The sequence below is a fragment of the Oryzias latipes genome, chromosome 16, assembly GCF_002234675.1.
Source record: "Oryzias latipes chromosome 16, ASM223467v1".
NCBI lineage: Eukaryota > Metazoa > Chordata > Actinopteri > Beloniformes > Adrianichthyidae > Oryzias > Oryzias latipes.
Window position 1 is genome coordinate 14,226,366 of NC_019874.2, and position 23,789 is coordinate 14,250,154.

A 23,789-nucleotide genomic window follows, 5' to 3' on the forward strand; every position below is an offset into this window, starting at 1 on the left:
GTGTCTTTTGACAGCTCTATAAAAGAAAACATTTTTATTGTCTTTATGATAACTCACTTGATCAAGAACAGCAAGCCTACCTGCAGACTCACTGAGATTACATCTTTGCAACAACAATTTTTTTTTTGATAGAGTCCCATTTTAAACAAAATCAAAAGTGTTCCTTTTTGCTTAAATCCTTAGAAAAAAAAACAGGCCAACTGAACATTTTTGAGGGTTCAAGTAGTGAGTGTAATCTAGTGTGTTGGCCTTGTTTCATCCAACTTTTCCCTGTGTGTATCTGTCAAACCTTTGTGGAGTTGTACTTTTTTCTGTCGTTTAATTCATGTTTTGTGAATATGACATTTTGTTACAAAATTGTCTTAAGTATGGAGGTGTTTTTATGATGCCAATGCATGCTACTCTCGCTTTTACAGAACAAGCCCACACATGAACACTTTTTCCGCCCTGAATGAAACTTTTTGACCAAAGTGTTGTTTTTGTCGAACATCATGGTTAACACATTAGAACAGAGGAAGCTTTCTCATGGATGCCTTTGATGGTGTAGGATGGTGTAGCATGACGTTCATCACTTATTTTGCACAGAGAACACCAGTGAGATCCTTTTTCTCTGAAGATCAGGAGCTACATCTAAACCCATCCATCCACCTTCTGAACCCCTGTTGGGGTAATGGGGTTGTTGGAGCCTATCCTTGTTACTGTTCGAGAAAAGGTGCAGAACACCTGAATAAGTTGCCAGTCTGTCAGAGAGCCACACAATCACACACGCCTATTCACACCTAGAGAGAATTCAGAGTAACCAAGTACTGGTAAACTATGAAGCATGCTTTTGGGAGGGAGCCCGAGTCCACACAGAAAGGTTCTAGCTGGAATTAATCTATAACCTGATTACACCAATGAATCTAAATAAATTCAACAAATGAATGGGCAAATAAAAATGTTCAATTTAAATAGTTTTTAACCCTTTGCAGATTGACTCTTCATAATTGTTGTTTATTTCCTCTTCCACTTGTTTCTTAATGCTTCAGAAGGCATCAGATCAGCAAAGTTTTCCACCGTGTCCCTTAATTTGAAATATTGCCGACATTTAAAAAAAAAAATCGTATTTAATCCTAAGGGAAGATTTTTTGTACCAACGTTTTTTTTTACTTTATTTTTTTGTAACATACAGTACAGACCAAAAGTTTGGACACACCTTCTCATTCTGTACTGTATTTTACAGCCCCCTGCTGTACTCAACGTACACTTTTGACCGTATAGGTACTTCCAGCTCCACCACCATCATTACATTTTCTGATGACACTGTGGTGTTGGGGCATATCTCCAACAATGAGAAGGTGGTCTAACGACAAGAGATCAAAAACTTTAAGTGTTAGTGCCAAATGCACAACTCACTCCTGAACATTGGCAAATACTTAATTGTTGACTTAATAGTGGACTTTAGTACAAAGCAGTGGCGAAAGGGAATAGTCTCCAAGACCTAGGAATTCACAAAACGCAGGACTTAACTTGGTCCTGCCATACCCATACCCTGTTGTTATCCATAACAAGTGGTGTCAGGAGATTGTGAATGACCTCAGCCATCCCAGTAGTGGACTCTTGCCTGCTGCATTCAGGAAAGCTTGAACCAAGAATCAACGAAAACCAATAACAGTTGCTGAAACTTTTCCAGCATTTACTACCTTGACATTTTCCATTTTGAGACAAGTCACTCTTTGGGCAATTTTCATTTGGAAAAATGTTGACATTACTACTTTAATACTTACTGAATCTTTTTATATCGTTCCCATAGGTTACACAGATTATACTACGTGTCTTTATTACCTTGTCTATTGGGTGTACAAAAAAAACGTTTTATCTCATTCGCACCTTTCAATTTTTGTTTAATTTATATTCCATTATATTCTAATCCTGTGTTTCATATTATTTTTATGTTACATTTCTTTATTTTAAATATCACAGTTGTCTGGGTAGTTTTATATTTTTAACATTAATTTACTTTTCATGTCTTTTAAAATCTGTCTTTAAAAACTTTCTTTTCAAATGTTTACATGTTAAAAAGTTGCACAAAGCACTTCACAGTATGTCATATTGTATATTGACATATACAATTTGAATTTCAAATTTGAGATATTGTTTGCCAAGTTTGAATAGCACCAATAGCACTTCATGAAGAATTTATATATGTATATATATAAATATGAAAAAAGATTCCACTTGGTTTTAAAGAAAACGTTTTATGTGGTTCCACAAAAGTACACCGGCAGTGCCAGCACTGCCAAAGAGTCTCAGACTTTTCAAAGAAATGTTCACACAAACACATCACATGGACATTTCATCTGCTCTCCAGTCTCATTCTTCTCATTACAAATACTTATTTAAATAATAAGATAGCAAAAATATCAGATTTTTTATCAGAGAAATCTAAGAAAGCACAACATTGGAGGTCTTCCCACTCATTTTCTTTCACACCAGTGAAGATTTACATCTAAATCCATGTTATTTTAACGCCTGACAGGCTTGGTTTTTAAATGGAGGTATTTCCAAAAGTAAGTGTGCAGTAAAAGCTTTGCTGGAATACCAGGGATTCATCACAAACAGAAGCACACTTCAACACAAATTCCACAATGCGACAGTCACAATAAGTTCATGGCCTCAAAACAAAGTATCCCTCCATGGAAAAAGATTAGATAAGAGTGTTTAAATACATCCTTCTCCGTACAGTGTGTAAACATTTCATTAAAACAGTTTTCAACCTGCTTAGTGCCCTTTTTATCCAAAGGAGGGCACAGTTCAGTGGCCACTCACTTTCAGCTGTTAAAAAAAAGTCTGTAGCAGCAGATACATGAGTCGATCACAGTTTAACCACGCAGAAAAGAAATTCTGACAACCACTCGAATAGGCACTGTGGAGGACGAAGATGGACAGCCATCTTGGCTGTGGAGTCATCCATGATGGTAGATCCTCCATTAGGATAAAACCGTGGCCGACCATCACATGCCCCTCGAAGGCTTGCAACTCCGAATCAGACTGCTTTGATTGTCCAGTCAGTTTTTTAAGGTCCACACCTCAACATCTTGCACTATAAAGTCTTGGTGTGTGGAAAGAGTTGGGTTGTGAAAGGTTGGGCAGGAAAAGCTGGCACCGTGGTACAGATCAGCATCTAGCCACAGCGCAAAGCCACCACTGAAACATTAGAAAAAATACATTTCTTAATGATTTTCCTTACAAACAGCTACGTGAATGTTAAGATATTCAAAATGCAATAATTATAATGTTTTTTTTATTGGTATAACAGGCCAAAAAATTGCATAGTTTTAAGGATAAATAACTGAGTTTATAGCTTACCCTCCTCCACCAATCTGCAGTGACTCCAAGTCCCCACTCACAAAGTAGGAGTTTTCACCACTCCACTTATATTGCTTAGTAAAAATATAAAGAATAAGCATTTAATTTTCCTACATCGGATTACAGAGCCCTACAACAGCTGTGCACAAAGCTCTTTTACCTGGAAATCCGGGCTGAAGGTGAACAGAAAGGTTTCCCCGGTGCCGTAGCAGTATTTACTGATTCTAAATGGATCTGAAGAAAACGCCCCAAACACCTGAAATGTTAAGAAACACCATTTTGTTAGTTAAAGCATGTGTGTTTTTCCTATTGTGCTAAAAAAAAAAATCTTGAAGTTTTCAGATGCCAACCTTTTTGTGCATGTCTTTGATGACCAGCAGCACTGGGCTGTCCAGACCCGCCATATTTCTGTAGAGGGTCTTCAGGCTGCTTCCATGGATGGCTGTGCTGTAGACCAGATACCACTTGTAGCTCTGAGTTCTTGGTGGTAGATGAGCAAGAAGCTGTTGGAAAAGAGATAACAATCATGTCATACTAGATAAAATATATCAAGGGAAAGTCATGGTCAGAGGTTTAGGCATGAAAAGGCAAAAACAAGTCAGTTTGACTCACTGTTTTTAGGTGGCGGTCATCTATCAGCTGGCTCTGGTCACTCAGGACAGGAAAGCTGTTGCCCACCTCCTGAAATTCCTGTTCATCTGCCTCTGAGTCCTCCAAGCTGCATAGGCTTAGGCGGCGCTTTGTTTGCTTCACTGTAATAATCTGCATCAAATCACAACCACACAAAAATGGATTTAAAACATGAAAAAACACTTTTCTACATTCATCTCAAACTAACTGAACCTGCAAAACTGAATTCTATGTAATCTTATTAACATGCTTTTATGAAATGCACGTATACATATTCTGCACACTTCACAAACCCACCTTCACATATGGCTCCACACAGTCCCCGGCAATATAAAGCACTTTCATATTTTCAATCATCACTTTCAGAGTTCCTAAACTACCCGTCTAGTTCTGCACTGCACGTTTGCTCCTTACAGGAAGCTGCCATCACTTTTTGTAACCTGCAGTTGCCCTCTTTCTTTCATTGGTTGGAAACCGGAGCAGACAGACACTCATTGGCTAGATCTGGAAACAGCGGTTTCTTTTCTTTCCTTACAAAGAAACGAAAGCTAGATTGTGACATACAGGGAGGGAATAGGAAAGGATATCCATAAATAGTCTGGGGGGACGTCCTTTAAGTTGTGCAAAACTGCCATGTGCAGAACTTTCTGTAAGTGAGCACATGGCCAATTTTCTCCCCACGTTTAGACAGAGGTACCTCTTTCCCAGCTGGACCCACTTTACAGCGTGGGCTTTTCCCAAACTTGTACTTAAGTAGTTATGCTTGATCGGAACTCACCTCCCAGTTTGTTGCACTGTTGAGACTGTTGACAGGTTTGCTGCGGAGTGTGTTGATTGCAGCCACCTCTTTCCCTGCAGCAGCTGGATCATTTAGATTTTTCTTCCTGAAGTGTCGAGGCTTACGGTTCTTCTTGCTGCCCTTCATGTAGATATTTGGTGACCACTTCACAAAGAAGGTGTAGAGGTGGTCCACCCTGTTTATAAGACGAATTTTTAAAAGCATATAATGACATATTAAACCTATCTAATTAAAAATGTCTTTGTAAATAGGTATTTGTATTATAAATAGTGTATTTATAAAAAAGTTTACTTCCAATTTCTTTAGAAAAATTTTGTCTATATCAAGAAAAACCTGATCATTTTGTTGAAAATGCAGACAAGACACACCTTGTTTTTTAAGAAATCATAATAATATAACCTTTAGTTTTTTAGGTCTTGTTTTACAAAATGTCCAAGCGTAAACCAAAAGATTAAAACAATAGCAGTACACGATTACATCTGAGCCTTATCATGCATAGGAGTCCTTATTCTTGAATGAAGCTTTGCATCCAGCTAACTCATGTTCGGAACCACTTTCCAGCGTTTTCTAAACGATGACAATTTAGAAAAATTACGCAATCAGTATGGTCTTTCTCTGTCATTTCCTTTCACGCCTTAACTTAGAAACTTTTAAAGAGACCCAGTAATGTTAGCATCCAAAATTCAAACTTTTTCACCTTTGTACAGCAGGACTCAAAATTCAAGACCCCCAAGTTCAAGGAAGATATTTTAAATTTTGAACAGCATCACCCTGAATCAAGAATCTGGCAAATAAAACTTGTAAAAAATCCTGTTTTCTTTCATGTTTTAGATGAAGCATGCAAATCAGAATGCTGTTACTCTCTTTAGATTTCAGAAAACACCACCATATCAAGGATTTAGACTGGGAAAGAGGATTTCTTCTTTGACTTACTCTCCAACGCTGTAGGCAACTCCCATGATTGAAAGATGAAGGTGCAGACGATAAACAGCATAGAAAAGAAGGCTCGTAGCTAAAAAAGCATTTCCAGTCTGAGTCTGGCATCCCTGCTTTTTAAAGGATCGGATCAATCGCTGAGATAAGCTTTTTGACCATTAACCCTTTCTTTTCAAGCTGACTGCTCCACACGGCCTGCACGTATTCTAGCAAGGATTTCACAATGGAAGCCAGAGCTGGTGACATATTAACTTGACCTGCTCTGGGTCTCTTTAAATTTGTTCAGGCGTTACTCTGGCATAGTCCCAGGGACAAAAAAGTTGACTTGACACAAAGATAAAAGCTTGGATGTATGTCAGTAGGGTGAATTGTCTTTCTATTGTCTTACCTTTAATGTGAATTATTAGCCTGTGGTATTTTATCATCTTATCTTAAGAACAAAGTAAGCACGTTTGAACGCTACTTTACTGGAAGCATTTTTGAAACTGTTTTTTTCACTTCTAAATTCTCACCTCTCTGAGATAAACTGTGAGACTTTTGCTTAACAGGAAACTATACTATGAGGGGATAAGACTTAATTCATAATGTATGAATTACACATTATCAAAGCCAGTCATAATTATATTTTTATTCCTGTTTAATGCTCTGATAAAAAGATTGTAATTGAGTCATTGTGTTTCATGTTTAAGGTACAAAGAAGATTGTAGCTAAACTGAGATACTCTCAAATCTAACATCCTCATTTTTGGTTGAATTAAAGTAGATATATGTGGGCCAGCATTCAGTTTTATTTTACTTTACATTTTTTTTTAATGGTTTTATTCTCCAAATGTTGAAGGACTTACTCAGCCATCCATCCACCTTCACAATCCGCTGAATCCCTTTCAGGGTCATGGGGTTGCTGGAGCCTATCCCAGCTAGGTCACCAGCCTGCAGGGTCACTCAACCACAGTTTAGAGCCACCAGAGAAGAAACTGGAGTTCCTGGGAAACAATAAAAATAAAAAACTGCACAAAATCATAGGGAAAAATTTCAAACTCCACAAAGAAAGGACCCAGCCAATATTTGAACCAGGGCCTTCCTACTGCATGATACACCACTGTGCAGCCCTGTAAACTTATATTTCCCAAAAAGTACACTACAGTTCAGTTTTACTTGTTGCAAGCATTATCATGGTCACATTTTCAGCCATTTCACATTTCTGACACCTCTGTGCAAAAAAGATTGACTTTCTTTATGTGACTAGAGAATGAATGACTCTCTTCACATTATTTTCTAAGTCAAATGGTGAACGATGTGTATTTGATGGTGTAACATATTTTTCTTGATCTGTTTTTATTGCTTTTAATGCCCTTCATTTTTTTCTTTTTGCAGCCTAATATGAGCTTTTTCACGTGGGTTTTCCTATAAATGACATGTTTGGATTAAGGCCTTCATTAGTTTGGGGACTATTTGAGACAATAATGCTGCTTTGGTAGTGTTCTAATTTTGCTGCAAAAAGCAGCTTAGTGTTTATGTGTTTTTTGTTTGTTTTTCAGACCAAGAGGCTTTGAGCAAACAAACACTGTAATCATTCTGTCGTCACGCTTTCAGGGCTTTGTCCTGTCAGAGGGTTTGTGGTGTCGGGCTCACCACATTATGACATCCTGATTTCCATAAAACCTCTATACCCTGACAACACGTTGAAAACCGTCAACTTTGGACAGGATGAATTTTCAGGACCGCCTGATACGTCCACTCTAATGTTCAAATCTTTGTTTTTTGTACAACTTTTTGTCATAGAACAAAACAGAACTGTTTTTTTTAGTAAATGAACCTACTGTACAGTTCACTCTGTAATCCAAAACTGCTTCAATGACATCCATCCATCCACTTTCTCAACCTGCTTTACCCTTTTCCAGGTCGCAGGGCTGCCAGACCTAAAACTAGCTACTGTTAGGCCGAAGGCTGGGCACCCTGAACAAGTCGCCGGCCTGTTGTGCACGCAATTATTCACCAATGCACACTAACAATCACACCTATGGACAATTTTGGAGTAATCAATTAACCTATGAACCAAGTCTTTGGACTGACGTAATTTACTAAATGTTTACCATTATGGCTAGATTTTTCCACAGCTTTCTCTCCTCTACCACAGATATCAGCTCCTTCATGATCATTTTCCATCATGCCTGCAGAATTCAACAAGGACATAATGGGGTCAACAATCAGCCTTGAGTGTTTTCCCCCTGGAGAAAAATACAGAATTGATCATTTTGAGACAACAGGTCTTGCACCACAGAGACTACATCGATACATGCTGTAAACACATGCACATTTACACATGTGCTGGAAAAAATGCATCAGTCCATTACATGTACACTCTATTTTTCCGTGTTTTTTGTTTTTGCTTCAGTAAAGTTTTTATAGGCAAACATTTATCTCAGTTTAGACACAATAATTTTAGGTTGCCATAATTTACCTTTGTTACTTTCTGTAATAAAAAAAAAACGTTGGGAAATCCAGCTTCCTCCCACGATCCAAAAATGTGTTTTATAGGTTGATTAATGATTCAAAATTGTCCCTATGTGTGTGTGGTTGTGTGGCCCTCTGACAGACTGGCGACTTGTCAAGAGTCTTCTCCATATTTGCCCAACAGTAACTGGGATAGGCCCCAGCAGCCCATGACCCAAAAAGGGATTCAGTGAATTTGGAAGATTGATGCACTGTAATAAATCCAACCGAAATTTTTTGACTTAACAAAATCTTTTATGTTGTAATAACTCTATAATCCAAGTTCTACTATTCAATTCAACAATTTAAGTCAGTTCAGCAAGTTAAGGTAGTTGTACAGTTCAACATTATTTATTGAGTTGTCTGTACTTATATATCTAAGTTGCAGTTCATTACAGTATGATAAAGTTCTGTGAACTTATCTTTTTTAATTGTGAAATGCGGGAATGGCAACTTTTGGAGTTGGCATTGTCCACTGATTGAGTGGTTTGTCAAGAAGCGTCTGCAGAAGTTTTAACTATTATTTAATGACATAAGTATTAGCAAGTACATAAAGTACGTTATATCCCACAATTCCTTGCGGTGCCGATCTAACAGCAGCATCAAAGTTACACCTACTTAATTTAATTAAATTGAATGAAAGTATAATAACTGTCTGATAACTACATGTTATTTTGAAGATAACATGTAGTTAAACAAAAAAATATATTTATCTTAACTGAAGCAAATAACTAAGTTAGATCAAAGTAAAAAAGTTTATTTTTCCAACATCCATATGAGGTCTTATCACCCTCTCACGGTGGAAAAAGTATTATCTGAGCTTCTTCATCCACTAAATCATCTTCGAATGGACACGCCATGCTGCTTCACCTCTCTGAAAACAAACTAACCTTCAACTAAACCTGCTCCAGACCAGGTTATGTTCAGAGCATGAGTTGCTATGGCAACTTGACATATCCTGAAACATACCTCCATTTCTGGAACCGAAAGCTCAAACTTACCGTTATAACGATAACTTGCTTTCTGGACCCCCCCCCCCCCCCCCCCCCCCCAGGGCTTCAGCCATTTTGTATGTTTCTCGCCATGTGGCTGCATCGCTAATGGTAGGTTGGAGTTGTGAAGTCCTGTAAGGGAACAGGTGGGAATGTAAATGAAGGGATGATGGGAAATCAGGGCAGGCTTGCTTTGCACCAACAGTCCCGCACACTACTTAGAGGTGAATCTCTACTGAACCCCCTCCACTCTGCAGAAGCCATGTCCTAGAAAAGGTTTTTTGATTTTGCTTTGATTTTTTGATTTTGATTTGAACACTTTTGCGATGCATCAAAGGATAATGGGAGTGGGATTTTAATAAAAGTGAGTATTTAATTTACAGATCTATTTGTTCCGAAAAAACTTTTCGATGCCAAAATGGAAAAAAAACAACCTCCAGAATGTCATCAGTTCATAGAAAAAGGTAAAGGCCACTTTTACACGTGGATCTGTTTTATAGTTATTAAACACAACTAATTAACCAGTTCAGATTCTACTTATATTTCAACAAATCAGCTTGGGTTTTAGTGTACATGAATGCTGCTTATTAATCATGTTACTTCCTTTAACCCTGAGGTTTTCCTCTGGGTGTCATTGAGCGCACAGCTGGTATGGATATGGCTAAACATATTTCTAAAGATTTAACTTACATTTCCTCAAAGGTCCTTCTTTTATTTTTTTATTTTTTTTTGAATTTCACAAAGTGAAAGGCTTGGTGGTAAGCTTTACAGTACAAAAGCAGGTCACTGCAAAATCTGCAGAGAATCAAGGATTCCAAATCTGGTTTGTTCTGGATCACAAACTGCTAATCATAGCATTCAGTCATGAGCCACAGTTAAACAGTTTAGAGAGCATTACAAAAGCAGCGTGTAGCGTTTTACACCTAAGGTCTGTAAACCAATTTATGACTGGGATCTCCAAGTCTGTCTGTTTCTTATCTCCTGCCTTATTGCTCTTTTCACCCACGTGTCTCCTTGCTGAGGTTGGCTGCCCAGCCAGCATTTTTAATTTACTGGATCGTTAAACATAAAAATCTATTTTTGTGGCATCCTGATGCAACAGCCAGTGAAAGACGTATTACTATGAAATCCTGGTGCAGAAGGTCTGACTCTGCAGGAACAATCAAGGTTAATCAGTGATGTCTGCCAGGGAGTGCAGTTTCATTGACCCTCGGACAACACATTACAGGTTACTGAGCACAAAAAAAAGGCTTCAGTGAGTCTTTGAGTGGAGAGGCATGGACAAGAGACCAAAAATGGATTCTTCTGCTTTTGCTTTGCAAGACAAAATAGATTTCAATGTGTAACCTTTTGTACTATTGTAAGAAATAACATTTTTAAATGCTAAACTTTCAAAAGGTCAAAATAATAATAAAAGTAAAGTGTATAATTGAGCTTGACTTTACAAACTGTGTTATTATTTAGTTTTCAAGTCATTATCAAGCATTTACTCATAAAGTTTTTATCTTTTTTTTATATTAGCGATAAACTATAATGACCCCAAACTGTTTCAGGAACTTGCATGTCTATGATGGATTTGGGCCCATCTATTAGTGATCTGTCCTCAGATTGAATCCACATCAGTGAATCTCTACTCCAGGGGAATTGTTTCGAAATTCTGTGCAAACACTCAAACAGCAAAGAGTCAAAACCGTTGTAGAAAAACTGGACCTTCAGTTGACTAACACAGAATGAGCTCATGACGGCTAATAAACTTTGCAAGGTTTACATGAGGAGTTTTATTGACGCCGTCACTGTGACGGGACTATTAAATGGTCCCAGCTTTCTTTTGCCTACATTACAAGTCTGAATAAATGAGGTCAATGATTACCTTATGCAAAAAATGGGAGTCGAACAGAGTCTGGTAACTTGCCAAATTCAACTTGATTTTCAGCAGAATGTATAACTAACTTCTGCACTTTTGACCAGACTGGACTTTACATAAAAGAAAAAACAAGGTCAGCATTCTTCTCCCATTGCGGGCTAGAATCTCTCTCTCTCTCTCTCTCTATTTCAGGCATTAAGACAATTCTTGTATAAAAAAAAGGCAACTGAGCTAGAGGTGAAGAATTCAATTAATGTTTTTTCTGCAATGTTTTACCACAGTATGTCATGCTTTTTTTCCTTGTGCATTTAAGAGAAAAAAAGCTTTTCCCAATGGAAGAGTATTAAATGCTCCATGGCATATTAAAGAGTGCTACTTTGTGGTCTCACGAGGCCAAAAACTATAGCGACTTACAGGACCAAAAAAAGAACAACACATCCACTTTGCATTTTGCATCTTTCACATGTAAAATATTTTTCCTCCCCTTCACATGCACAGATATTTCAATTTCTTTTAGCTGGTTTGGGGTTAAACGACAGTTTCTGCTGCAATGCACATGCGCACACTGGCAGAAATTCAGTTGAAGTCAGAGGTTGTTTGTTGACTTTTATGTGCCGCACGTAACAATTAAACTGAAGTTTATGACACGTACTAACCGGTTTTAAGCCACAGCTGCCCACTACGGCTCAAAAAACATGAAATGGAGGGAACTCTGTAGTATTTTTAAAGTTGATCTTTGCCACCACATTAGTGCTGTTTCAAACTGAATAAATGTGTTCCTGTCAGAATGTCCACATTAGAAAATTAAATTAAAACTACGCAATTTTGTTACTAAATAAACTCTGAGAAGAGTTAAGAATTAGAGAGTGTGGAAAATAAGTTAGTACTTGAAAATATTGAAAATGATTCCGTGTTGTGTTCAATTTCCAAGTGAATATTGGATTTTTTTTCTATGTTCTTCTAGTTTAGTGTAAAGCTCTATGAACCAGTTAAGATTTCTGACAGTTTTACATGTTCCTATTGTCTTAATAGTTCTGTAGAATCACAAATATTATCAGGAAGCAGCAAAGCAGCCATTTAACGTTAAAATTGTTTATTTTGTTATGAAACTCAGCTTCTCTCTCTGGGAACTGAGCATGCTTATCCACAAACTTGCCCAGATTACAGCATTTTGCTGTTTCATAACTGAGGCTAGATTTTGGGTGTACTAACAAGTTTGGTAATGTGATTATTAAACAGTAATAGTGTGAAACTGCCAGTAGCAGAGCTGTTTTTAGAGGAAGATGGGTTTGGTACGCAAAGACCAACTCTTATGAAAAAGCCACACTTCTCAAAAATACGAATGCCATTAACGTTGAAGATTTGCTTCATCTGAATCAGAATTGCTATTTTGTTTTTACAAAACATTAGTTGCCACTTTTCTGACATTTTTTAGCTCTGCAGTTCAACACCTCTGAAGAGTCCTGACTGCTGTGCTGAACGACTTGTAGTTCAATTTAGGTCACACCTCGCTGTCATGAATGAGTTTTTTATGGAGTGTAAAGTAATTTAAATTAAAGGTTTTTTTGGAGGGGTTGTGGGGAACTGACAGCTCCAAGTTCCTCATTTACCTCATGATGCCTGAATTTGTTCCCAGCTATAAAAAAAATCCCTTATGTTTTTGCTTTCATGGTGATGCTAAATTAAGATAAGTGGTTTGATGGATGTTTGCATCCATCTGCCATCTGGCTCAGACATTGCAGATTTAGAAGTTCTGGTATTTTCCTTTTGATTATTTGGGAACTTTGCAGATAGGAGTTTTCATGTCCTGGTGTTTTATGATTAATGCAAAACCGTTAAAAGCATTGACTATCTGCTTTAAAACTAGATTCAGTCTCATGCAGTTTTTTCCTAAATCAATATATCTGGTTGAATATATTGATTTTATTCAGCTCTTGTTACAGCAATGTAACGTGTTTGCAAGAAGACAAAAACAATAGCTGCTTTCATAATTGGTTTATACAATAGGTAACTTATTTTTGCGTAAAATAAAGCTGAGTAATAAATATACATTACAGCAAGTTTAATAATCAAACATGCAAAGTTTCTCTTTATATCTTTATCTTACCAGCAAACACTGAAACTAATAAAAAACTAAAACACTGGATATCTGCAGAACCTTTAAGGGCAATTGTGGATGCTCCCTTCCTTGGGGCATTAGATAACAAAAATGTTCTTGAAGTCAAAACGTTTAGTTAAAATTTTATCACAAAAAATTATGACAATACATATGAATACTGAGATTTGGTGATATAGGGGCAGTTAAATGTGCAAAATATAAAATTATATGAAAATAGGAGCTTTTATATTCCAGAGTAAAGAAACATGTCTATAAAAAGAAGCCACAATAGGGACATTTGATAACACAAATTTACTATACTTAAATTAGAAACAAAACTAATTCTTACCAAAGGAGAAGTAAATAGATTCTACGCAATGTAAAAGAAAAAACGTTGATGGAAAGTGGACTTTTGTCCTACATTTTCATGTTTATTTTTGACTTATGTTCAGATATGACAGTTGCACAGGTGGATACAACAAGTAACAATTCCACTTCACACAAATGTAGAGAAAAGTCGTTTTCTCTCTCTGTTAAATTCCTTTGTTTATTTTAGCTGATAAAATATATCAGTGAACTCAACCTCACTGCTGCTTAGTGATACTCTCTGCAACATTTATTGATTAAAGGCAGCCACCCCTGCCCTTCTATGTAATAGTTACGCACAGGGAAGCTTCAACCCTTTTTGAAACATGGGAAAATGTGATGACTACTGCTCTTCTTCTGAGCTTTTCCAGGCGTGAAGGCTCAGGCAGCTGCTCCCTGCATAGCACAGCGTGGTGAGAAATGCAAAGAACTGGAAAAGGAAGAGGACAGTTGCAAAATTTTAGTGACTGTTCTTGTTGTATTTGCAAGACAGTAATGCCTTGTCAACCAGTTATTGTGGTTTATAACTGTACGGTTGTTCACTTTCTGTCACCTTTTGGGTGTCATTTAGAAGAAAATTGAATATTTTTTATTTTTCCCATATGGAAAAATGATTAAAACGTAAATCATTTCTGATTGGTTCCGTTTTTTCAAAAGTTTCAAAGGTGCAGAGAATTCTTTTTTAACTTATATGTTCACAAAATGAAAACTAAATGTCTGTATGAACAAAAAAGGATGTTCTTACTGCAGATGCTGCCCAACAGTTGTAGTTATGTCGCCCTCTGATGGCCTGGCTGACAGAAAGAGCATGTACCACTGCTGTTACCAGATACAGTGCTGTCGCGCTGCAGTCAAAGCACACAGACTGAAAGAAACAACGTTTTGTCATGTATGAATCAAAACAGCTCCTTTGAGCTACACTGGAGGGAATCTAATGTTTGCAAGGTTTGTGCATGTTACCAGTGTTGTCCAGGGGATCTGTGGTAACCTGTCATGAGCTCTGGTGAGGTAAATTATAAACAGGCACACCGTTAAAATCCAGAAAACGATGGCAACAAACATCACCCAGCTAAGAGCAGGGAGATGAAAATAATCTGTGCCCGCGACCAGAATCCACACCAACATGCCACACACCTGACGAGAGAACAGAAAACAACCTTTTTCATTTCTGATCATCTATTTCTATTGTCTATAAATTTGAATTTCTGCCCTGAATTGTTTTTTTTTTCCTGTGATGCCCCTTTTCTAGCTAAACCACACCCTTCCTTATCCACAACAAAACATGTAGACTCCCACGAGAGACAAAAATACTTTCACTAGTAGAACATAACTGTTTCTTTGCAAAGCAAATCACAAATTGGTTTGTAGTTTTACATTAGCCTTGTTTTACTACAAAGTTAAAATCATTTTCAATGAAATATAACTATATTCAAGATGCATCTAGAAGCCTGCATATATCATTTTGGACACTCTTTGTGATGCGTTTATATGCATTTATGAGAAAATGGTGCAGAATTCGCCTAAAAATTTTATCTGGTGATGTTGGAACAGAAAACATCAGTTGTGGCCAATCCGATTCCTGACCTTGTTTTGGATTAGGCCATCCAGACTTTTTTCCTGTAGTTGACATGAAAAGGAAGACGAACAATGAGGAAAGGAGAGGAGGAAAACTGGACTTGTTTTGTGTTTTTGGTTAACCTCCTATTTTCATGCAAACAGTGTCTTTGTCTTTTAGGCTTTTTGTTTTTTGCTTTGTTTTTATATTTATATTTATTCTTTTCAAAGCTGGGTAAAGCTTTTCTGACTTTTTGGTTTATTTTTGTTGTTACTATTTTATGGTGTAGAATACTGTCTCATGCAAAATAAAACCTTCCATTTTTTAAAATGCTTATAAGCATGCAAATCATCACTATATAGTTTTTTTTTACTTCTCTGGCCAATAAAACAAACAAAAACTAAACAAATCTCTTTTTTTTCTAAAAGTAACCTCTTGTCCTCAGCTTAATGTCAGAGCTCCTGAGCAGCGTGAAGGCAGAGTCTAACAAGTGAACCTTACTATCTCAGAGAGGAGGAGTATTCCTTTAGCTGTTGAAGTGAAATGCTGGTCAAAGGCCAAGGTAGATGTGGAGGTATTGTGGTGCAGTGATGAGGGTCCCCTGCGAGTTGACGCTGCACTCGGTAGCTCCATAATGCACTTCCACACAGTGCCTGCGTGCACTGAAAGAGGCTGTCACTGTGGAGGAAGTTGTCTTCTGGTCCTGGAATCTGGCAAGGACACCCATTTGGGAAACAATAAAGTCATATTAGAGCTGTCAGTTTGTGGTCAATGCAATGACAGACATTGTTTCAAGACAGACCACTTTTGTGTTTTTCAAGTTTATATAAAGTACCGTTTGTTGTAAAAGCCACTCCAGGGGTGTTCTGGACTTAAAGTGAGAAGACAAATTGTGCTAAAATGTGCTTTTTGTGAGAGAAAGAGCAACATTGTCAATCAGTTTGCAGAGCACCATTAATTCACTTTTATTATTTTTTGAATTAGGAATATTGTAGCACTTAAGATTAGGCTCAAAGCTGTTCATTCAGACAAGTCAAACAAACATCTTCATATGAGACAGAAATAAAGTAAACGTTAATAATAAAGGAAGCTTACCTGAATGTGGCGCTGCGATGAATTGGCGAACCATCCAGCGTGTACCCTGTCTTTGCCCAACAATGGCTGGGATAGGCTCCAGCAACCCAATGACTCCCCAAAACGGATTGAGCGGGTCTTAAGAAATTGATGGATGGATGGAAAGTTGCCAAAAGAAAAAACAAAAACTAGGTTCAAAATCAGTCTGTTCAGTTTTGTTTGTGCTCAGGACAAAATAGATGTATCCACGTTACCCTGGCTTGGACCGCAATTGACTTTTAGTTTAATTGCATGTAAATAATATAACCTTTACCTCGTACATACAGATTCATGATACGCTGGATGGAAAACGAAATTTTTCCCCAGCGAAATTAACAAACTTTTGAGTTCTCTTTTAAGTTAAACTGAACCACAAAAAATATAAGCTGACGAGACACTGCAATGCAGTGATGGACACAATGACAGATTCTGGCCACACGGGGGCAGTAGTTACACACAGCGATTAAGAGTTATTTAGGGGAGAGGGGAAAAAAACCAAGAGCAAAGCAAATGGACAAAAGGGAAGAGGTTGAGGCCAAACGAGACTCACTAAGCTGGTTAATTGTCAGCATCGGTGGGTGTGGAAATTGCCGTTTTCACTCATTTATTCTTTTGTTGTTGGTGTCATTGTGTGACCAAACAACACTCCATTATTTCCTGACTGCTCTGGGAGCGCAGAGGCATGTGTGCCTTAGGCCTGCTTGCATTTAGGAAACTAGTAAAAAAAGAAGCTGATATGTAATATATTTTGAAGCTGCGACCAGTGAATTGCAATGTTTTGACGCATGTGAATGGGCTTGTTGGAGTCGTTTCTGCAGGCCAAGTTAAAAAGAAAGCAGAAATGCACATGAAAACCCTCAGATGGATAGAGTTGTGGCCACAGCCTCCACAGTTTGATGCGAGTCAGTATAGACAGAAATGACTGGAGTAACAAAGGCACGTTATTAAACTAAAATAAACAGAAATGTGTGTGTTTCTTGAGTAATTTTTTTTACCCTGAGAGCTTACTAATCTCTTGTTTCCAATTGAATGAACTAGTAACCTCCACATGTTTCTCCGATTCAGTCAACATAGTAAAGATAGGTGTAGATTCTTCATGTTGTTATATGTTATTACTTTTGCATTTTTTGCACATTTTAAATACCCTTTTATTCTTTTTGCACATTGTTGTTATTCTTCTTTTTTTCTCTTCTTTTTTCTCTATTTTGCTCTGACCCGCTGTGACAGTTGAATTTCCCCCACGTGGGATCAATAAAGAATATCTTATCTTATTTTATCTTATTATGAGTTATGCAACTGCATATTTAACTTTTTTTAATCTACTTGATAGATTAATTTCAGCTGCTGGGTACATTCTGCTCCACATGCAATATATCCACTGCAGCAATCCATACTGTGCATTACCCTTTCTCTCTGGCTTCTCTTGCTCAATTCCTCTCATTTTACTGAAGCACCAGGTAGGTTTGTCTTCCATGAGCAAGTCACTGATTAATGCAGCCAGGATATAAACAGAGCTCATGGCACACCAGAGCATTTCTTCAGAGAATTCACAGCAGTCTGTGCATGGACAGTCTGCTATCTCTTTCTTGAGATTCTGGGATCAATTTAAAATCACACTGTTATTTAAAAACATCTCCAGTCTTCTTTAGAAATATCACCAGGCATTTTTAATTATTTTGTGCCAGACTAACTGTGTAAAATATTTATATTCATCTTCACAAATGTTCTGTGTTTTTATTTGAGGCTTTGTCTTCATTATGGTAATGTGGTGTCTTAGTCAGAATTTGACAAAATGCCTGTGATTATCTTCACAGGATGAAATAGATGAAGACAGTGGAGGACAAGTGAAGGCATAAAAAATAAGCTGTAAGCACAGTTTTAGTAACAATGGAATGGACAATGGAAAGTGTTTAAAATGTGTTTTTGTTATTTTGAACAATTTTTCTCGTCCCACGACACCAGTCTTTACAACTGATGCAATTGTTATCTTTTAAAATAGCATTTACAGGTCTTTTTTTTTAGAGGTCCTTTCTTCAGATAGAACCAGTTTGATGTAACAAAGATGAGATTTATTCATTCAATTAAAAAAAAAACACATTTTTTTTGTATTGAAATAAGCGTCTGTCATCCAATAAAACAATTAAAGCTGAGGTTGTTATTATACATCCAGCATATAATGTGTTGTTATTAGATTTTATTTGCTATTTGTAAAATAGGCTGTATAAAATTGCATGTTTTGCAATGTTTGAACATACTGGGAACTTAATATAATTCAGCACAGGCATAACAGGTGGCAACATGTGTTATATTTTTTCAAACCTCTTTAAAATTAAAGTCAAGCCATTCAGACACTTGTGCTCATTGACCAGAATGATAAAAAAAATATGGAAAAAGTACATTATTTATTTATTTCATACAAGTTGAAATATCAGCAAGTAAGCCAAAAACAAATGTGAGGCTTTGCACAAGTCTAACAATATTAACCTGCAGCATCAGCCGAAGAAACAACGAAAAACATTTTACTTAAATTTAAGATTGCTAAGGGAAGATTAGATTTAAAATGTCCCTGGCCTCACCCCTGTGGAACTCCCTGGCTGGATTCAACCAGTTTGGCCTCTGTGTTCTCAACAGATCATTTTCAAGCAGAAATCAGAAAAAAAATAATGCCCTTCTAAAGATCATATTTAATTTACATTGTCATTGCATCCTCTATTGTGCTGGGAAGACAGCTTTGTAAAAGAAAATGCATTTCTTGTTGTAAAAGCACTAAATAGTAAACTTATTGTTTTACGTTGCTGTGGTAGTACCTAGGCTTTTTTAAATGCAGCCAGGAAGGATATTATTAAAAAGAAATTTAATAAAAGATTCTGGAAAGTGATTGAGGACTTAAAACACCTGTTATGAACAACATAGAAATGTGTCCTTAAATTAAAATAGGATTAGATCGAACTTCAATTGATCCTAGAACAGGGAAATTGATTTGTTCCCATAGCTCAAAAAACTAAACATAATAATATAAACAACAGGTCATTTGTAGCAATAAAACAAAATATCTATGATATAGTCACTCGTATTCAATAAGACAAACAAAATTTCTGTTTTGGAATGAAATTCATTTGTAAAGAAATATTGAAAGATATTTAAGTTTTAGACAAATTGTAGCTGCGGAGTAGAATACTAGAGTAAAACCGTGTGTCATGTGTGGCCTTCAGTATTGCCTAAAAGTTGCAATGTCAAGTTCAAAAGAATAAAATGAAAGCTAAACGTTTGACCTTTTGAAGGAAAGCATTTACTTTGTGTTCCTCTTTCATAATCTTCATTGAAATAGTTTGATTTAAATGAAAGGGAACCTCTGAACCATTTGGGAAGTCTAGCGATTGTTGTCTTGGAGAGAAAAAGCAGGATTTTCTGAATTTTTTTTGCAACAAACCAACAGTAATTAAGCAAGAGAAATAATTCCAGTTCTTCAAGAGAAAGAACCGCATTGTTTTCTGCATTTTTTTAAAGAGTAGAATAAAAACTAAGGTGTGTTTTGTGTTTTTTGGGCAAAAAGGAGATTTTCTTTTCTGCTCTGGCTTTCTTTTAATGCAACTTTTTTCTGTTTGCAGTTTTGTTTTTGTTGCCTCTCCACATTTCCCCATCATTCCTTCCGTTGATTTCTGTCATTTCGATGGCGTGAGTTAGGAATTTGTTCCTGTGTCACAAGTTCTCCTCGTTGTCAAACCCGCCCTGCATCATTTACTGAAACTCCACGAGCAAAGATGTGAGTAATCTGAACTCCGCCTGAACCACCCAGCACACACTCCACACACACACACCCACACGCCTGCATGCACACTAATAAATGTGTGCAAGCCCAGATGCTGCACTGTAATTGCCCACTGTGGCTTCCCGCTGTGGCAAAGATATTTTTAACACACATGCTTAAAGCCACACACAGTAATCCTTGCCTCTGCAGCATCTGCCACATCCCCCAACATGCGTTGGTTAAATGCAACCTCACATGCACAAACACACACACACACTGCAGGCCGTGACCATGAAGGCAGTCCCTCCCTGTTTAACCACCAGGCCTGACATCAGTCCTAAAAAGAAAAAAAAAATTATGTGGTTATTCATCGAAAGACACAACTTTTTTCCTCTGAGACTGCTGTTTTCATCTTCAGCAGTGTTTTCCTTGGACCACTCTCTTGATTCTGCGGTAAAGGCCTCTGGAACAATCTTTGAGTCACGTGACGTTTCGGTAAAAACCTGCAGAAAAGCAATGGGGTTCTCTCAGAAAGTGTTTGTCATGTTGCAAGAGCAAATCTGAACGTTTTCTCACCAGCTCTCCTCAGGTTGAATGTCACTTGAAAACTCGCTGTTCTCTTTTACACCTGCACAACTAACATTATAGCAGGCTGTTCTCGAAAAGAACACATTTCTCTGATAGACGTGTCCTGAATTTTCATATCATGCACATAGTGGGTTTTGCTGTCTGTATTTGTTTGGCAAACACTTACTGACAGCAATTCTTGAATAAATAATTGAGACGTGATGCCAAAATGTGCCAGGAGCTATTTGAAGTAGATGCTCAGCAGGCAATAACAAATTCATGGCCCTGATTAAAAAGGTCCTGCAGTAAATTACAGTTGATTTTTACCTCTATGACTCTGCTTCTAAGTTTGATAACAAGTGATGTGAAATAGTTTTGAACTGATTTGACATCTATGAAAACCGTCTGTGATAATATTAATTTTGACCTATTTCTTCAACAGTTTTTAATTGGTTAAAACAGGGTTTTTAATCTAAATTAACAGAAAAACCTAAAATGAGTTTTGGCTTTAATATTTGAAAGGTTTGTTTTTTTGCCTTTTGCTAAATCACTTAATCACTCGTCTATCAAGCATTGAAAGTTATTATACAACTGCAACACACTAAATGGTCATTTTTAAGGGTTAAAGTCAAGTTTTATGCATAAGCGACACTTTTTACAGACACCAGAAACAATAAGGTTGACAAAGTTAAAAAAGTGATTTTTCATTCCTTTAATACAGTAGCCTTTAAGTTTGAAGATACATTTGTTTACATTCTAGTTGGCTTCATCACTATGCAGATCTTTTTGAGGCAATAATATGAATATTCTGGACACACTGTGGACCAGCTCCTAAATCCTGTTGTTGCACTTTTGGCAACCCTCAAGTAACTTAGCATCAGGTAGAAGGAACTTGAGAAGATCCATAAATACCAATACCTGAGAGAAGAGTTGGAATAAATCTGGATGGTGAAGGCAACAGGGGTCCCCACAGTTAGACCAGCTCAGTGGCCTTGTGGTAGAGCATTTGCAATGAGACTGACAGGGTGAGTCATACCAAAGACCCAAGGCCTTCCTGATTGATGCTCAACATTAAGGGGTTGGATTGGGGGTTAAACTGCGGCTGTATCTGCAGCTCACCGCTCCCCGAGCAGATGGGTCAAATGCAGAAAACAGATTTCACACATCTAGCGTGTGACCACTAATGGGACTTGAATGTGACCCCCAAACTGGAAGAGTGACTCCAGCAGATTCCAGAAACAACACTCGGTCCAGGAGAGTGCAGTCAGTGAAGATACGGCGAAAGACCCTCAAGCGGTCAGGGGTCTAATAGAGGATTACTGGAATCAGACACAGCACAGCAGAGAAAATGTATACAAATGATGATGACACACTGGAGGATGCTGGGATTTTCCTCTTGCCAAATATCTTATTACAATGACGATAATGAACAAATGAACTTTCTATTTGTGTAGCTTTTTTAACTGCTGCCCAGTAAAAAAAGAAAACGCTCTTACTAAAGCTGAAAACAAAGACAAATATATATAAAAAAAAGTTGTGTTAAGAGATCACATTTTTGGTTGTAAATCTTTTTTTTTAAAATCAATTTACTACTTCATTTGTACACTAACATATAATTTCCATTTGTATGTCATATTTTCTGCATTTGTTGGTTCCCTGTGTCCAAAAGAAAGTTAATGAATTATTTTAATAAGTTATTTGTTGGTGTTTTTTGAGTGATGCACAAAAAACACAAATGTAGATGTGGATGGTTTTAGTTTGAAAATGCCATATCAGAGATAAAATACCTTCATGTGGACTCAGCGTCAAAGTCAGATCTTTTTACAGCCAGTATTTTGATGCAGGTGTTTAGAAACTAAGTCAATGTGATTTGAGATGATCAGTCTTTTCGGAGGAGAAAATGACCCAGATGGTCTTTCGGATAACTTGGTGATTCACTGGGTGTGCTTTAGCGTAGCCAAGTTTCATGAATCAAACAGATTGCCATCTTTTCAGTCTGAGCAGCAAATAATTCCCACAAGATGGTATCTTAATATTAATATTTATTTTGGGATCATTTCTGTGCGTCTGATTCAAAACTTTTGAAAGACACGTCTTTACTGATGGAAGCCATTTTTCATCAGCCTGTGTCTGAAGGGCAGGGACGGTCCAGGTTGGAGCGGAGAGAGATCTGCCATCTCTTGAAGAGCATTTACCATCTACCAGCCTCACTAGTTAAGAGAGTCTGAGGGAGGAGGGGGGCTGAGGGGGTGAGAGGCAAAGAGGGAGAGCGCGATGGATGTATCAAACAGCAGCCCCCTGCCGAGCAGGGAATGGAAAAGCTGCTGGCACCAACATGAATATTTCAGCAGATAGCTACAGCTCTCTGTACCACCCCCTTCACCCCATCTCTCTGTCTGTCAGTCTTTCGCTCTCTGTCTCTCATCTTTTGCTTCTTTCCACTTCCCTCCACCCCCTTCCACCCCCACCCCACCCTTTTCACTGTCTCATGGAATGGACTCTGATAATCAAGAGAGTGATGGAGGAAGAGACAGAAAAGAGACCTCTTCGGACGGATTTCTGGGTAGCTGAAAAAATGGATTCTGAATGTAAATCTGGTAGACGGCGTCAGAGTGTTGCCTCAACGTAGCCTTCCAACACACCCTCACCCCTTTCATGGAACTCGTGGTGGTATGGTCCGGGGTAGTTAGACTGTAAAACCGAGCAAATGGAAGTAAACAGACAACAGGAAGAAAATGGAAACAATTGTTGTTTTTGCTGTAATTTAATACCATCCCTGCTGATTTTTAGTTTTTTTCGGCAGGTTTTTGTGTTGTTATAAGTTCTTTAGAGCTGGTCCGTGCATTGAGTTGAGAAAAAAAAAAACCTAATCAAGCATGAAGAAAAGTCTCTTAATCAGTCATATCTGCTGCGTCTAATATTTGCACACAGCTGCACAGCAAATTTTGCATGCACAACTCACAATAAAGGTGAGATTTTGCCTGGAGGTGCAGTCTGTGTGATCTGAACTTGTTTTCTGCACAAAAAAAATAAAACTTAACTTCTATTGCAGATTTGTTTAGAAAGTGTTTCCTTCAAGCGTGAATAAAACAAGTCACTTGGGACAACGTTACCAGTAATATTCAGCAGCTTCGTGTGCATATTTTTGTCATCACACTCAAAATAAACAAAACTTTCCCGTTTTACGAGAAGGGTGTCTCATTCAACCCCTTGAGAGAGCTCAACCCCTTGACTTTTTTTTCTATAACTTATTCTACATCACTCTTTAGGATAGAAATGTG

General features: G+C 37.5%; 2 protein-coding genes across 3 annotated transcripts; both read right to left on the bottom strand.

Moving 5' to 3' along the window:
- Positions 1-2,217: 2,217 nt before the first annotated feature.
- LOC101169561 (nuclear receptor coactivator 7) lies at positions 2,218-5,837 on the bottom strand. Of its 2 annotated transcripts, XM_011485065.2 has the most exons (7): positions 5,711-5,837; positions 4,757-4,952; positions 3,961-4,110; positions 3,699-3,851; positions 3,509-3,604; positions 3,349-3,422; positions 2,218-3,186 (listed from the first exon to the last, which is right to left on the bottom strand). In XM_011485065.2, the coding sequence occupies exons 1-7, from the start codon at positions 5,734-5,736 to the stop codon at positions 3,048-3,050; spliced, it is 834 nt and encodes a 277-aa protein (XP_011483367.1). In that variant the 5' UTR covers positions 5,737-5,837; the 3' UTR covers positions 2,218-3,047. The 2 variants fall into 2 exon arrangements, with proteins under 2 accessions (XP_011483367.1, XP_011483368.1); XM_011485066.3 differs by lacking the exons at positions 4,757-4,952; positions 5,711-5,837 and adding an exon at positions 4,276-4,712.
- A 7,611-nt stretch (positions 5,838-13,448) lies between these two features.
- Positions 13,449-16,072, bottom strand: cmtm8 (CKLF like MARVEL transmembrane domain containing 8). Its single transcript, XM_004078045.3, has 4 exons — positions 15,582-16,072; positions 14,486-14,659; positions 14,271-14,390; positions 13,449-13,955 (listed from the first exon to the last, which is right to left on the bottom strand). The coding sequence occupies exons 1-4, from the start codon at positions 15,711-15,713 to the stop codon at positions 13,869-13,871; spliced, it is 513 nt and encodes a 170-aa protein (XP_004078093.1). The 5' UTR covers positions 15,714-16,072; the 3' UTR covers positions 13,449-13,868.
- Positions 16,073-23,789: the final 7,717 nt, after the last annotated feature.

Bases quoted from the DNA above. Each gene is read 5' to 3' on its own strand.
- LOC101169561 (XM_011485065.2), bottom strand. From the start codon at position 5,736: ATGGGAGTTGCCTACAGCGTTGGAGA. The intron at 4,111-4,756 runs GTGAGTTCCGAT...GATTTGATGCAG, and splicing joins ACAGTGCAACAAACTGGGAG to ATTATTACAGTGAAGCAAAC. The intron at 3,423-3,508 runs GTAAAAGAGCTT...ATTTTTACTAAG, and splicing joins CCTTCAGCCCGGATTTCCAG to CAATATAAGTGGAGTGGTGA.
- cmtm8 (XM_004078045.3), bottom strand. From the start codon at position 15,713: ATGGAGCTACCGAGTGCAGCGTCAACTCGCAGGGGACCCTCATCACTG. The intron at 14,391-14,485 runs GTAACATGCACA...TGTTTCTTTCAG, and splicing joins AGATCCCCTGGACAACACTG to TCTGTGTGCTTTGACTGCAG. The intron at 13,956-14,270 runs GTAAGAACATCC...TTCCTTTTCCAG, and splicing joins ACTGTTGGGCAGCATCTGCA to TTCTTTGCATTTCTCACCAC.